The following is a 14,959-nucleotide window of genomic DNA, read 5'->3' on the forward strand; positions in this document are numbered from 1 at the left end:
TAGGCCATTACTTTTCACCCAACAAAAGATGGCAATTACTGACAATAAATCAAAGCATGTCTCCAGGGAACTATTTAGGGGAAGGGAGAAGGAGGAGGTCAATGGCCTTTTCTCCTTGAAGCTTATGGTTATGTTAACAAGATATCTAGTGTGGAACATTCTGGCTGATAAAAACTTTATAAGTTTAAGATTCTTTCTAAATTCTATTTGGCATAAAAGGCAAAACAAAACAAAACAAACAAAAAGCAGTCCTTCTCAAGAATTTCCACAAAAGTAGCCCCAATCATAGAGGAGAATGCACTTCTAGGGTGTTTGAAGCCCAAAACAACTCTCCACAAACTGGAAATGTCTTTGAAGGCTTTCGTTTTATTTTTAAAAGTCATAAGAATTTTGCATTCTCCATAATATGTCTGTGAGACATAAATCATTTGCAAAATAGAGACTGCCAATCTTGTGTTTTTCTCTATTTGAGATTTAAAAAAAAAAATCAACAGACAAGGCATAATGATTAGATCTTATTGCAGTACGCCAGATATGTATCATTCTAAAGAATTATCACAGAAATCTTGTTGCAGTTATGAGTCAAACACTTAGTATTATTTCCTACTTTTCCCATTTCTCTTGTTCCAAGTGTAATATAAATATTAACAGTTGACTTCACATCGTTGTACTTCTAAGCCACTGACAATGGTTAAAAAAATATTGGGGGTGGAGATGGAAGCACAGGAAACGTAAGCCAACAATTCTTGAGCTTCCTGGTTTTTCTATTGTGCAAATCACTTAGCAGAATACAACTAATTTTTTTTTGTGTGTGTGAGGAAGATTAGCCCTGAGCTAACATCCGTTGCCAATCCTCCTCTTTTGTCTGAGGAAGACTGGCCCTGGGCTAACATCTGTGTCCGTCTTCCTTTACTTTATATGTGGGATGCCTGCCACAGCATGGCTTGACAAGCAGTGCGTGGGTCTGCACCTGGGATCCGAATCCACGAACCCCAGGCCACCGAAGCGGAGCATGTGAACTTAACCACTATGCCACAGGGCCAGCTCCAGAACACAACTAATTTAACTAACTACAATTATATTCCTGTAGTAAACCAGTTTCTTTCTATCACTGACCACAATGCCTCCTTAAGAAGCTTGACTAAGAAGCATTTTTTAAATCTTAAATTGATACTAGTCCTCTGTACATGAGTGATTTTGCAGAACTCCATTTTATTCTCAGGATACCCCTATGGGGAGGCCTGGAGAGGCTTCCATTCCTTCCAGCAAACAACAAACAAAAACTACAGCTCAGGTGTTCTTATGCACAAGCCATGGGATCCGATGGCTTTTGTCACACTGAATTGGGATGGCACAGTGCTTATGAGTGGGGTCTCTGGAGTCAAATGTCCAGCCTTGGATCCCAAATCTAATTAAGTGATTGTAAGCAAGTTACTTGAGCTCTTTAAGCTTCAGTTTCCTTACATGTGAATGTTAATAATAGGCCCTCTCTCCCAGGGCCATTGTGAGGGTTACATGAGTTAGAAGCTCTAAAGTACTAAGCCCAGTGTACAGCAGAGTTAAATGCTCAATCACAGGCCCCTTCTTTTCTATTTCACACTCTTTTCTATACAATAAGTAGAGTCCTAAAATTATATGTGAATCAAGTCTTTAAATTCTTTAAATGAAGAGAGGATGTTCATAGATAAAGCAATCTTACTGTGAATCTTTCTACAGTGTGAATAAAGACATTCTAATTTATCTTTTGTAAAAGTCCAGATTTTTAAATATATAATGTTTGCCAAAATCAAGCTGCATGCAATCAGATTCATTAAATGTTGATTGAGCATCTTCAATTGCAAGACTATGCTAAGCAATGGGATATACCGAAAAGATAAATAAAATGCAATTCCTTGCTCAGGGAACCTCATATCTGGTAGCAAAGCTAAAATAATTATCTCAACCTGAGATTGGTGCTCTACTGAAGGCTTAGAAAAACAACATGAGCCCAAAAGAGGCAGTGACTGGGGCTGCAGACATCAGAGAAGGTTCTAGTGTAGGTAGTATTGGATTTGGTTTGCCTTTACGCTGTGTGTGTGTTAGAAGGGGCAGGAAAGCAGGGGAAGGAAAAGAGGGAGGGATACATGGAGGTAAAACATCAACAAATGCACTGGGGTTATGTGTTTAGGAAAAGGCATGGAGATAAAGCTGGAAATGCAGGTGGGGTAGACAGCAAGCAAGCCCTGAATGCCATGCCAACAAGTTTCTGTAGACACTGGGGCACAATTAACAATTTTTGAAATAAGAAAAGAAAGAAATTATTACCACAATATTTAACAAGATAACCTCCGACGGCCTGGAGGGAATGGAGACAGGCAAAAGGAGAGAGGGAAAAATCAAGAGGCTCTTTTTAATAAGAAATAGATGCAAAGAGGTAGACTGACAGTGGCAGTGAAAATAAATTAAAAAGCCAAACTGAATATACTATGGGCTTAGAGAATATGTGTTCTCTGCTCATCTCACGAGGCTAGAGGGAGAATCTGTACGTGGAACTAGTTCTGGCTCATGGAACCCCTACCACGTGCTTGGAATGATTTGGGCAAACTTAGGTCACCAGGAATGTACCAGGAGGGGTAGGGGAGGACGTGCTGCTGCAGCTCAGCCTCTGCTTTGTGGAAGAGGAGGATGTGGGGAGGAGGGAGAGGAGTGACGATGATGACTAATACATGTTATGTGCCAGGCATCATTCTTTTTATATAAATATATAAAATATATATATATATAAAAATATATAAAAAAAAAAAATATATATATATATATGCCTCAATCACCCAGATGTAGTAGATACCATCATTTTGCCCATTTTAAAGACGAAGAAATGGAGATACAGAAAGATTAGGTAATTTGCTTTAAGAAATTTAAAAATAAGCACTAAGGCGGGGATTTGGAGCCAGGTAGTCTCATTACAGAGTCTACACTCTTCAGCACACGTGAAAAATCTAGGCAGAAACAGAAGCGTTAATCTCAATCCATTTTGAAGGCCAGCCTTGTTTCACTGGTCCACAGTGACCCAGGTGGGGAAGTCTAGGAGACTCCATCAGAACAAGGTCCTTCGAGATCCTGAGGAGCCAGTACCTGGTTCCCACCAAGACTCCTCCAGCAGGTCTTGACGGGGTCCAGGAACAACCCTAAACTCCATGCACTGGGGGAAGATCAACTTTCAGGGGAAATCTGGGACCCCATCAATCTTCTTAAAATATCAGAAAAAGAGAAATGACAGTTCCTCTGGGAACCCAGTGAGCAGTGGTGGCAGAAACAAACCTCTGAGTGAATTCAAATCTCTAGGTCCTTTGTGGTCAGCAAGACTGGAAATGGAACTTAAGCAGAGAGTGAGTAAAGGCTACAGGTCACTAAAGAGTTTTGAAGTTGAAAACAGTGATCTTCAGTATGAATTCACAGCCTTCCCTCTTCATGTCATAAATAAAACAATGTTAGATATTTCATAGTTTAAATATACATATATCTGGGCCGGCCCCGTGGCTTAGTGGTTAAGTACGCACGCTCCGCTGCTGGCGGCCCGGGTTCGGATCCCGGGCACGCACCGATACCGCTTCTCCGGCCGTGCTGAGGCCGTGTCCCACATACAGTAACTAGAAGGATGTGCAGCTATGACATACAACTATCTACTGGGGCTTTGGGGGGAAAAATAAATAAATAAAATTATAAATAAATAAATAAATATACATATATCGGTATGACACAATGCTTGAATCAGCACCTGCTTTTCCTCCAAGTTCAAGATATTTTAATGTTTTAAATAACTAACCCCTTATTATTTTACATCATGAATCCAAAAGGGAGGAGACTGAGAATCAGTACCAAAGCAGCAACCTGAACCGCACTATACAGCAATTTTAAATTTAAAGATGTTATTTAAATAGATTCCTTGTTTGAATCTTTAAATTCCAGGTTTAAAAGTGAATTTGTTCAACCCTAGAATAGCTTTGGCTTCCTTAGTCAAGTTTCTATGGTCTTATGTGCCCAAATATAAGACAAGCTTCTTTTCCAAAATCGTCCTCTGAAAGGAAGGTGTCATCTTATATTTGAGTCCTTTCAAAGTCTCACATTACGTTGACCTCTTCAAAAAACAAAGAACTGTTTGGGGAAGACACTGGAAATAACCCAAATGAATGTAGGTCTGAATGCAAAAAAGAGTCCACCTGACAAAGGCAGTCGAAAGGGAAGCCAAGAAACTTTACGTAGATTTATTTCTTATTCCTGGAGGATATATGACCTCATAGTTTCTAATGCTGGAAATTGTTGTAAACAAGCCTTTTAAAGATCACTTTAAAAAGTAATAATGTTACGTTTGCCAAAAATGCACAATCTGAATTTAATCATGAGGGCACATCAAACCAACCCAAATCAACAGACGTTCTACAAAATAACTGGGCAGTACTCTTCAAAACTGTGCAAGAGACAAAGAAAGACTAAGCAATGATCCCAAATTAGACACTAAGGAGTCATGACAACTCAATGCTTCGTGATCCTGGATTGGATCCTAGACCAGAAAAGGGACATTAGTGTTTCTTTTAAAGGGAGTCTCAGTTACTTTGGTGTCTTAAACAAGAACTCAGAATTCCCTTAGTTAGAGCGAAAACAATCTCTACTAAGCAAAGTATGATACTTCTTAAAGATGTTTTTGGCCAAGACATTAGCACATATGATCTTGAAAGTCAGTATATATATTTTATACCCTAAAATTTTTATAAGTTTAAAGTGAAATTTGTGTTTAAAAATATCTTTAAAAGCTTATTTTGTACTTTAAAGAAAACATATTTTCTAAAGTAAGGTTGATATACTTTACTTTACCAATTTGCTGCTTCCAGGCTATTTCAATGGTATTCTGAAAGGGAGAATGAGTGTCTGAATTCAGCCAGAGATATACAAGTACATTCTTCTAATTGATGCTTGAATCTGAAATATCAGCCATAATTAAATATATGACAAACAGAAGAACAATAACCCATCTTGTCTGTATCAAGCCTTTTAACATCAATGAGATCAAGTGCATGTTTTGCTTGATTACTGGGAAAGCTGGTGTAGGTCACACTTGTTTACGTGGTGTACTTTGCTACCACGAATGTGGATTATAAAAGCGTCCAAAGTATGTGAACCAAACATTTAAAACAAAATTGGCATGGGGGTGAACCATTAAAAATGAACTGCCTAGAGATTAAAACTGTAAAGCTTGAGCATATTCACGATGGTTAATGCAATCACATTCCAAGTGTGTCCACTCCTGGCAGAGCTTACAAACACTAATGCCAGAAAACATTATTCTTTTTCAAAACATTAACTCCATATTCAAGAGTCTGATTGTGTTTAGTCTTAAAATCTCTTGGCAGTGGGTTTTATAGCAATTAATTGGTTAATGAAAAAATCGAGCTGGATAAGCTAAAACTATTCAGCTGTGTCAGCCAGACATATAATCGTTCGAGCCGTCACATACTGGAATTTCAGGAGGTATTCCAGAACATACATTCCCCTCTGCTGCCCCTCAGCAGACGCTCCCCTCCACTGTTGGCCCTGGCAATAGTGCTGTGGGTCCCTGGGGCCCTGTGCTGACACTAGGGCCCTCCGTTGGCAGTCATGCCAGGTCCTGTGGCCACATTGGCTGCTGAGGGGCCTCCCACCATTCCAGGGAGCTGGGCAACAGTCCCATAGGAATGCCCACTCCCTGGGCTCAGATGCAGGAAGACAAAGCACTTCTGCCTCCTCTTCCTCCCTCTCTGCAGATGCCTGTACTCCTCGGAGAGGTTCCAACTGACCGGGGGACTATTTTAACTAAGTTACAATATAGTCTAGTTAGTGTTTTTGGTCAAAGGAAATCTATTTGTTTTTCACTAAGAAACATATGTTGATTAAAGAAAAAATAGCAAGTAGCGAGAAAACATAACAATACCCATAGTGGAACTTTCTAAAGTTCTACTTCAACATTTTACTACAGTTATGTCTTATTGTATCAAAGATTTTTTTATATCATTATAACATTTCTGTATAGTCATATTTTACCTAACACTATATCATAAGCAGCTTTCCATGTGAACAGTCTTTTAAACAAATCACTGTTTAATATTCCAAGTAACTATAACATGTTTTACTTAACTAGTTCCTTGTCATTGACCTTGTCAATTCACTTTTAAAATTCACTGAGTATCTACTACGTTCTAGTCACTGGATTAAATATTCTAAGTACACATATCTGAATAAGTGGCTCCTTCCAGAACATTCTTCAAAACTACAAAAGACACAAAAATATACATACAAAAAATATGGCAGATGCATGTGCACACTTGTATATGTGGCCCCAAGCCATTTAACTCTTTTAAAATATGCTTATAGGGTTGAAATATTCTAATTTCCTTTCCATGTGTTCCTTTTATTGCTAATTTCTCTTACCCTTGGCTGCTGGATTTGCCTTAATATGCCTGATCAGAAAATTTTTAAAGTAGCCAAAAAAGAAAGAAATTCTGAGCATCATTAAATATTTTATCTTATAATTATCTCCAACCAAAAGTATTAACGACACCTGCATTCTAGACAAAATTGCTGTATGATGTAATACTGGGCTGGTCGACCTGGGAAGGGTAATAAGACATTGTGGTTTTCTTTGGGTGGTGGGACTGGGAGAAAAGAGCAGACATCTGGAGCAGATGTCTTGTAGTCACAAAGACATAGATATAAATTTTCCATTCAGTCCTTAACTAGGTGCATGATCTTCTGCATGTTACTTAAAAATCTCACTGTGCCTCAGTTTCCCTACTTGTAGAAAGGAGTTAATAATATTTACCTTGCAGGGTGGATATAAGGATTCCAGAAAATCTATATAAAGGCCAAGCATGTGCCTGGCATACAATAGACATGGAATATGTTTATTTCTATAATGAGCATACTGTTTTTAAAAGACAAATATAACTGTATATAAAAATATTTCAAGAGAAAAATTAATTTACTGGGCTTTATTGCTACAAGTGAGTTGCAATTCATTACTCGTTTCCTAACGAAGAGTCTAAATCTTGAAAACTCAAGAATCTAGAAATGTGGAATACAGCGTCCTGAGGTCAACCATGATCATCTTGTAACCTAGCTCCTAATATGAAGTTAATCCCATATTTTTCATCCTTTTTGTATATTTGTGCATATACATCAAAGATGATGGGGTAAAATCCCCAGTGCGGGAAACCCACTTCCATTCTCTAATCCTGCTTCAGGACCATTTGCTTCCCCTTCTAGTTCTCACATCAGCCTCTGATTTGAGAGAGCCCCAAAGCAACAGAATTGATTACCCTGCTGCTCTGTGAGCAGGTGGAATTAACTGCTCATCTTCAGGAAAGTAGATGTTTCCCCAGAGAGACTAGTGCAGACAAGCGGTTTCTGGCCCTGCAGCACTTGGCCTCACATTTTACACTGGAGCTCTGACACTTAATGTCCTCTGAGTCTGAACAGAGTCTCCTGGCTAATGAAGGATGCCCTGAAGAGGGCCTTCATTAGTCAATATACATTCGATTACCAGAGGTAACTGAACAGCAAGAGTTCCCAGGGGCCTTAAGCATTCCTGGAATTCTCATTTTCCCACTTGAGTCCAGCTAGAGCTAAAAAGCTGCAACCAATTCTATGAAATCAACCATCTCTACTCTGGCAGAGTAATTCAACTATCATTAAAATAGAGATAAGGGGCCGGCCGGTGGCCTAGCGGTTAAGTGCGAGTGTTCCACTGCAGCGGCCAGGGGTTCACAAGTTTGGATCCCAGGTGCACACCCGACGCAGAGCTTGTCAAGCCATGCTGTGGCGGTGTCCCATAAAAAGTAGAGGAAGATGGGCACAGTTGTTAGCCCAGGGCCAATCTTCCTCAGCAAAAAGAGGAGCATTGGCATTGAATGTTAGCTCAGGGCTAACCTTCCTCACACACACACACGAAAAATAGAGATAATATTTCTAGGGATAAAAAATCTTAGATTTTTTTTTTCCCCCATGGGGCCTAGATAAGTTTAGACCTCTGAATAGTCTCAGGACTAGTCTGGCTTCCATGCTAGGAGGCACAGAAGTGAGGAGACAGCTCTGGGTGCAGAGGCAAAGACAGCCTCAAAAGCTGGGTGTGTTTGAGAAATTGCCTATAGAACCAGCAGGTGGACAGGGTTTAGCCTAAAACCTCTATCATTTTTGGAGTTGTATGCATAGAAAATTTCAGATAATCTCTAATCTCAAAAGAACCTGTATATAAGATTTTATCTTTGTTTTCAAATTGTCTAAATGCAAGCTGTTTAATTGGGAAAGGATCATGGGGTCACCATTACGATGATTTCAGACTCCAACGTGCTGACAGCACACCCCAGAGCACAAAAAGCTTAATTTCAAAAGGATATTTTGGAAACTGTCCTTTGCACTCCCTTACCCAGAAAACTCTGACCCCAGACATATGTGCACGGTCCATTCTCTCACTTCAATTGGGTCTCTGCTCAAATGCCCCCTAACTGGAGAAGACTTCCTGACTATCAAATTTGAAGTAGCACAAACACACTCAAAAACAGGCTCTAGATCACCTTAGGATGACTTATTTTTCTTTCTCACTACCTCTCATATTAGAGATGCATTTGTTTGTTTATTTTCCATCCTCCCCTCCCCCCACCTAAGCTCCATGAAAGAGGGAATTTTGCTTTTTCACTGCTATAATCCACCCAGTTCTTCACAGAGTACTTGAAAGCATGATCACTGTTCAAGAAATATTTGTCACGTGAATAAATGAACTGTAGATGTTTCAGTCAAATGCCATACGTCTCCAGTTCTTTTCCCAGCAAAATATACACTCAAAGCTTCTGAGACACACACAAGGAAGGCTAAGAGGATCTCCTTAGGTCTCTTTGTGGCATTTTATGAAGCAAACGTATCCATGTGAACTACCCTGAGAGTTTACAAAAAGCAAGGTTCTCTTTTAATCTTCCCAGGCTATAATACTAATTAACACACCACTTGCCCCCCTCCCCAAATCTCAAATTTTTTCATGCTCCCAGAAACCTCGATCTCTTTTCTCACCATACTGATCAGAAGAGCTGGTGAAGAGAAGGTAGTCAGAAGCACAGGTCTGGGATTCAATATCCAGATCTCCCAACCTCAGAATCAATCTCTTCCCCTTCGGGACAGTGATAGTCTTCTCACAAACTGTGTGATTGGGGTAAGTGCCTGGATAGTTCTTAGATGTCATTGTGCCACTGTCCTGATAGGTCACTATGTGCCCACAGCCGTCACCTGTTAAAGGAAAAAGGATAAAAGAAGTAAGTGAAATTAATTCTTACTGAGGACTGCGAAAGTCCAGTATAATCTCCATCTTATGTATTTTATTCCTTCTTTGGAGGGAGGGAAAAGCTTACAAAAAATGAAAATGGAATTATTAAATAGTGTCTATTGTTTCCATTTATTTCATCTTGTTTCCCAGTTTAATCTTCTGAACATTGTTGATCAAAATGTTTCATACGTGTAGAATGGAAAGCCCTTAGTAAACATATCATATAATTATATTACTTTATTACTTTTTCTAACCATCTATCCATCTACTCATCCACATTTGCACAATAGACCCTTGGCATTCACAGATTTGCCATTTGTGGTTTTGTCTATTAGCAAGCCAAAGTCATGAAATAATTTGCAATGGAGAAAATAATATTACTCACTTCAGAAGTTTATTGTCTTGATTAAATGAGATAATGCATACCAAATGCTCCTGGTAGAATCTGAGGCTCATGCTGAGAGGACTTTGTTTAAGAGCATGTCATTCAGCTGGGAACTAACAATCTTTCAACATTCACATCTTAGTTAATGACAGTCACAGATCTGAAGGTTCCTGATAGACTCAGAATGTATCATAGAAGAGCATCAAGAATCTACTGTATTAAGTGCTTGCCACATACCAGACACAGTACCATTGGAGACACATAAAAGCAGCAGTCGTTGCTTCATAGAACTCAGAGTAAAATGGGAGATAGCCACATGTTCGAATAATTATAATATTAGTGCTATGTGCCATATCAGGAGCTTAAACAAAGTGCTGAGGAATGCACAGAAAATCTATTTCAGCGAATTATCAACACTTCACTAAAACAAAAAATTTCCTTAAGATTTTTCTGAATAGGGAAGTTCATCAATTGACCAACAAGTTGCTCCAGTAGCTTAAAAAGACCAAGTTAACCACACAAATATCCGATGGCATGCACAGTTGGGTGGGCTGCAGGGTAAATAAGCATATGCTGCATCAAGATCATAAAATGCCTGTGGTTAGTATGGCTTCACATAAACAAAGCAAGAATTTTGGGCCTTAGCTGGAAGGAGATAAAGCAGAAATCAGTTGGAGAAGAACTCTCTGAGGTAGTAAAAGAAGGTCTCTCCATCCCAAAGTCTTCCATGGAGAAGCCCCAACTTGGGCATACTGGGAATCTGAAGCCCAAGGCAGCCAGCCTTCTTCCTCCTCCGGCCTCTTCCAAAGTTAGAGGAGGATTCACCTGGAGATTCGTTCATTCTTCTTTCTTCTTGCCCTGAAGTTTGCAGCCCAAATGATAATGGAGACCTAGTCAACAAAAAGAACTCCAGAATCTACCCCATCTCAGCAGACAAGGTCTAGGGAAAGGATGCACCCATTATCCAGAAACTCCCACAAGGTTTCGGCAGCCCGGGCCAGGAGGTGGGATTGGAGGAGGAGAGTTGACTTAAGAAGCAATGGGTTAGAGATGGTTCAGATAAAACTACCATGAAACCTTGAGATCTGCAGAAGAACTTGTGGAATTTATATGACAGGCCATAGGGACCCATAGAAGTTTTTGAAAAGGAAGATAATGAAAGAAGTAAAAGATGATTGAAAAAGATGATCAACCTGGTTGGGTAATGCTCCAGGAACTACACTGTGGGGAGAACCTGGATCAGAAGAGCAGTAGGAGGGCTAGGACTGGGGTAGGTGGAATGGGAGGAATGGGAAAGAAAAACAGGGAAATTCACAAGAAGAATATCAACAGACTCAGGTTTTGGCTAATTATAGCAGGAAAGACAAGAGGAGGAAAAAAACTGAGATTTTGAGTCCAGAAATGATTGGAACACTGAGGCTAATATAGATAGAAAGAGAAGCCCAGACAGTGAGCAGGTTTGAGGGCAAAGGTTGTTTGGTTAAGTTTTAGGTGACAGCTCTATTCCTTGGGCTGTCTGGCAGCAGGTACAAAACTGTTGAGAAGTAAATGAAAATTATACTAGAGTGAAGCATGTGGTGCAGAAGCACATAGTGCCCAGGGTTTTTATTTAAAATTTGAATTATTTGCCTGCTTTTAAAGGGTTTAATTTAAAAAATCCAATTTACAATTTCTCTTGAAAACTGGTAGATATGGCAACTATACCAGCAGGCATTCTCACAGGGCTAGCATATGGTGGCTGCCCCTTTAAGGGAGACAAACGCCCTAGCTCCCCACCAGGTCCTTGTCACTCATTTCTATGACCTACCCCACCTTTGGAGGCATTGATTTTGAGGACTCCGATACAGCAATCCTAGGGTACCTCGTGTACAAACAATTACGCATATAAATATACATATAACTAACCCCCTTTAAGCCACCAAGACATCGCCTGGTCAAACATTTAAATGCCCCTTTTCTTAGTACTAAGAAATTCTCCTTCAGTAAGAGAAGAGAAAGTGAAAACTTTTTCCAGAAAACACAGCTAAATAAAATGAGGAGCAATTATATGTGAATCAACCTACACACGATTATTGTATTCTAAATTTTATTTCAGTGATATATCATGACAAAGGAAAATTCCAGGGTGTCCCTTTTATTCAACCCTGTAATTATGCTTCTTTCCAATCACTTCTACTCTGAAGCCCAAGAGGAAACTCATTTCACCCAGCAATACTGGCAGAATGTGAGCAGGTTTAAGTCTTGAACACTCCCATCACTACTTTGCATGAGGGATCTGCCTCCTGAGAAAAATTTCCCTTTTCCATTAACTATCAGAATGAAACTCCATGAGTCTTTGTTCTGCCAAAGAACCTGAAAGGAACTGCTGAGTCCTAATTTGTTAAAAAGTGAACTGTCATCAGATGTTGCAATTCCACTCTTGCCTATGGAAGTAGACTATTTGTGGAGTTTTCTGTGGCAAGCACTCATATACTGTTTATTCCATGGGTATTAACGACATTGGAATTTTCACCCTATTGTTCTTCCACAGTTTTGATGACTTCAAAGGACTGGATATAGTTAACAATTGTGTATTATATACTTAAAAGTTGCTAAGAGAGTAGATCTTAAATGTTCTCACCACAAAAAAGAAATGGTAATTATGTGAGGTGATGGAGGTGTTGAGCTAACACTGCGGTGGTAATAATTTTGCAATCTATAAGTGTATAAAATCAACACGTTGTAGACTTAAACTTACACAATGTCATACGTCAATTTTATTTCAATAAATCTGGAAAAAAAAAGGACTAGGAATATGCCCAAGGGGAAAGTGGAAAACTGCACTGCTAGGGAGAGAAAATGCCTACGAAATCATGTAGTGAATAAGGCAGATGCATGCAACTGACAAATAGAAGCACTATTCCCATGACCTCATTCTAACACCGGGGTAGCTTAATTCTCACAGCCTAACTCTAATTAAGAAGTCTATACAGAAACTGAAATATGATGATGTACACTTGAAATTTACACATTGTTATAAACCAATATGACCTCAATTAAAAAAAAAAGGATCATTGACAAGGAAGAAGACAAAAGATATTTAAAACTCTATCAGTTCATGTTCCATATCTCGTGTACCAATGTCAATATCCTGGTTGTGATATTATACGATAGTTCTGCAATGTGTTATCATTGAGGGAAACTAGGTAAAGGGTACATCTCTCTGTACTGTTTGTGACAACTGCAGGTGACCTACAGTTATCTCAGAATAAAAAGCTTAATTAAAAAATGGAAAAAAAAATTTGTCAATCTGGGTAACTTTGGCCGGCAGGGGGTGAAAAGGAAGGGGCTTTTATTTTCTATTTTGTACTTTTCTACACTATTTGGATTATTCTGTATGCTTCTTCTATTTAAATTATTTTTAATTAAAGTATTTATACAAATTTGCATTGAAGAAATCTATATAAAATGATAATGAATAAAGGAGGCCACTTTTATTCTGAAATCTCTGTGTACCAAACCCATTATCCAAGTTTTTCACATTTGTCTAAGGAGCATGGGGTGTTGAATCTGAGAGAGGTTCATGATATATGCCCCAGTTTACAGAGGAGAAAACAAAATATATATGACTTGCCTTAAGGCTACTCAACCCATAGTGGATCCCAGACTACAATTCCCAGATGATCCAGCAATGGCTCTAGGATTTTGTCTCACCTCTTTATTTGATTTTGTAACACATGTGTATTTTTGTTTAATCTTGGAAAATCACCTGAACTGCTGTCCTATCTGACCTCTCTTTAGATACTTTCACAACATTCTTCTACTAAAATGAACAGCTCACATAAGATGTAACCGACTCCAGCAATGGTTACAAATAGATGGAAAGTCATTGGGTAGAAGGTTGATGAAGAACTTTAAAATAGAAGTATCAGGTGTGTCACCTTTTAAATTCGCTGATGGATCTCAGCATGACTACAAATGAGACAACCAGACATTACGTGTCTCCTGAGAAGATAAAAATGTGCTCTACGCACCAACACCTATAAAATACTGTTGCCAAAAAGCGAAATATGTGAGTCAATAATGACTCTGAATCTCATCAAGCCTTTGGTTCTAACTTCAGTCTACATTAAACGCAGGGGTAGAGGCACAAGTTTACTGACACCACAAGGAAGCCATTGGCTGAATCCAGGCTGTGACATTATAGGTGCAACTGACCCAGTCTCTTCAACAATGAATTGTATAAATAGGCATAAAAGAAGTATTTATTTTAGATTAAAGGAAACTGAAGAGCCACAACAACCAAGTGAATCTTGTTTGGATCCTGATTTAAAAAAACATCCTTACAAAACCATTTTAAAAAGATAACTGGCAGGGCCGCCCCGTGGTGTAGGGGTTAAGTTCAGTGCACTCCACTTAGGTGGCTGGGGTTCACAGGTTCAGATCCTGGGCACGGACCTACACGACTCGTCAGCCACGCTATGGTGGCAACCCACATACAAATTAAAGGAAGACTGGCACAGATGTTAGCTCAGGGCAAATCTTCCTCAGCAGAAAAAAAAAAAAAAAGGCTAATTGGGAATTAAATGATATTAGGAAAGTATTATTGATTTTATTAGGTATGATAATGGTATTGAGGTTAGGCAAGAAAACATCTTTTTTTAGGAATGCCTACTGACATATGTAGGGCTGAAATGACATGATGACGTGAGGTCTCGGATTTGCCTTAAAATTCTTCAGCAAAAAATGGAGAGAACAGGACAAATGAAAAAAGATGGGGAAATGTTGATGGTTGTTGTAGCTGGATGAGGAGGGTTCCTCATCCAGGTTTTTTAAAAAATTAAAATGAAAAGAAATAAAGGTCAATCTTTAAGGGGAAAAAATACAACCTTGGTTTTACGATTAAGCTCCACATGGGGCTGGGAGGTCTGGTGGGCAGTAAGCCACGGTGGTGCAGTAGTGTGAGGTGACAGCTACATTAAACTGCCACCTACCTAACATCAAAGTGGAGGTGGATGGGGGGACGGACGGATGGACGGACGGACGGACGTGGAAAGAAGGGGGAAGGAGGAAGCTTCGCCACGGGGAATTTGTCTATTCTTCAAAAGTGGCTACCACACAATGTTTATCTTTTTCTTCCTTTCAACTGTAATTTAATTGCCAAAGCACATGATGACTAAACTATGTATCATTTCCTCCTTTCTGTAGTCTGAAAGCTCCTTTGAATATTTGAAGGGTGGTCCCTCCATGATGGGCCTAAATCCTGGGGTTTG

General features: G+C 39.3%; 1 protein-coding gene across 2 annotated transcripts in view; it reads right to left on the reverse strand.

Moving 5' to 3' along the window:
- Window positions 1-14,959, reverse strand: part of DCBLD1 (discoidin, CUB and LCCL domain containing 1) — a 61,249-nt gene that overhangs the window by 31,856 nt on the left and 14,434 nt on the right. For both annotated transcript variants that reach the window (XM_058566392.1, XM_058566393.1), the window contains exon 2: window positions 9,073-9,285. In XM_058566392.1, the coding sequence (XP_058422375.1) occupies window positions 9,073-9,285 (213 nt within the window). The remainder of the gene's footprint in view (window positions 1-9,072; window positions 9,286-14,959) is intronic.

This window comes from Diceros bicornis, chromosome 23 (genome assembly GCF_020826845.1).
Source record: "Diceros bicornis minor isolate mBicDic1 chromosome 23, mDicBic1.mat.cur, whole genome shotgun sequence".
In the NCBI taxonomy this organism is placed as follows: domain Eukaryota; kingdom Metazoa; phylum Chordata; class Mammalia; order Perissodactyla; family Rhinocerotidae; genus Diceros; species Diceros bicornis.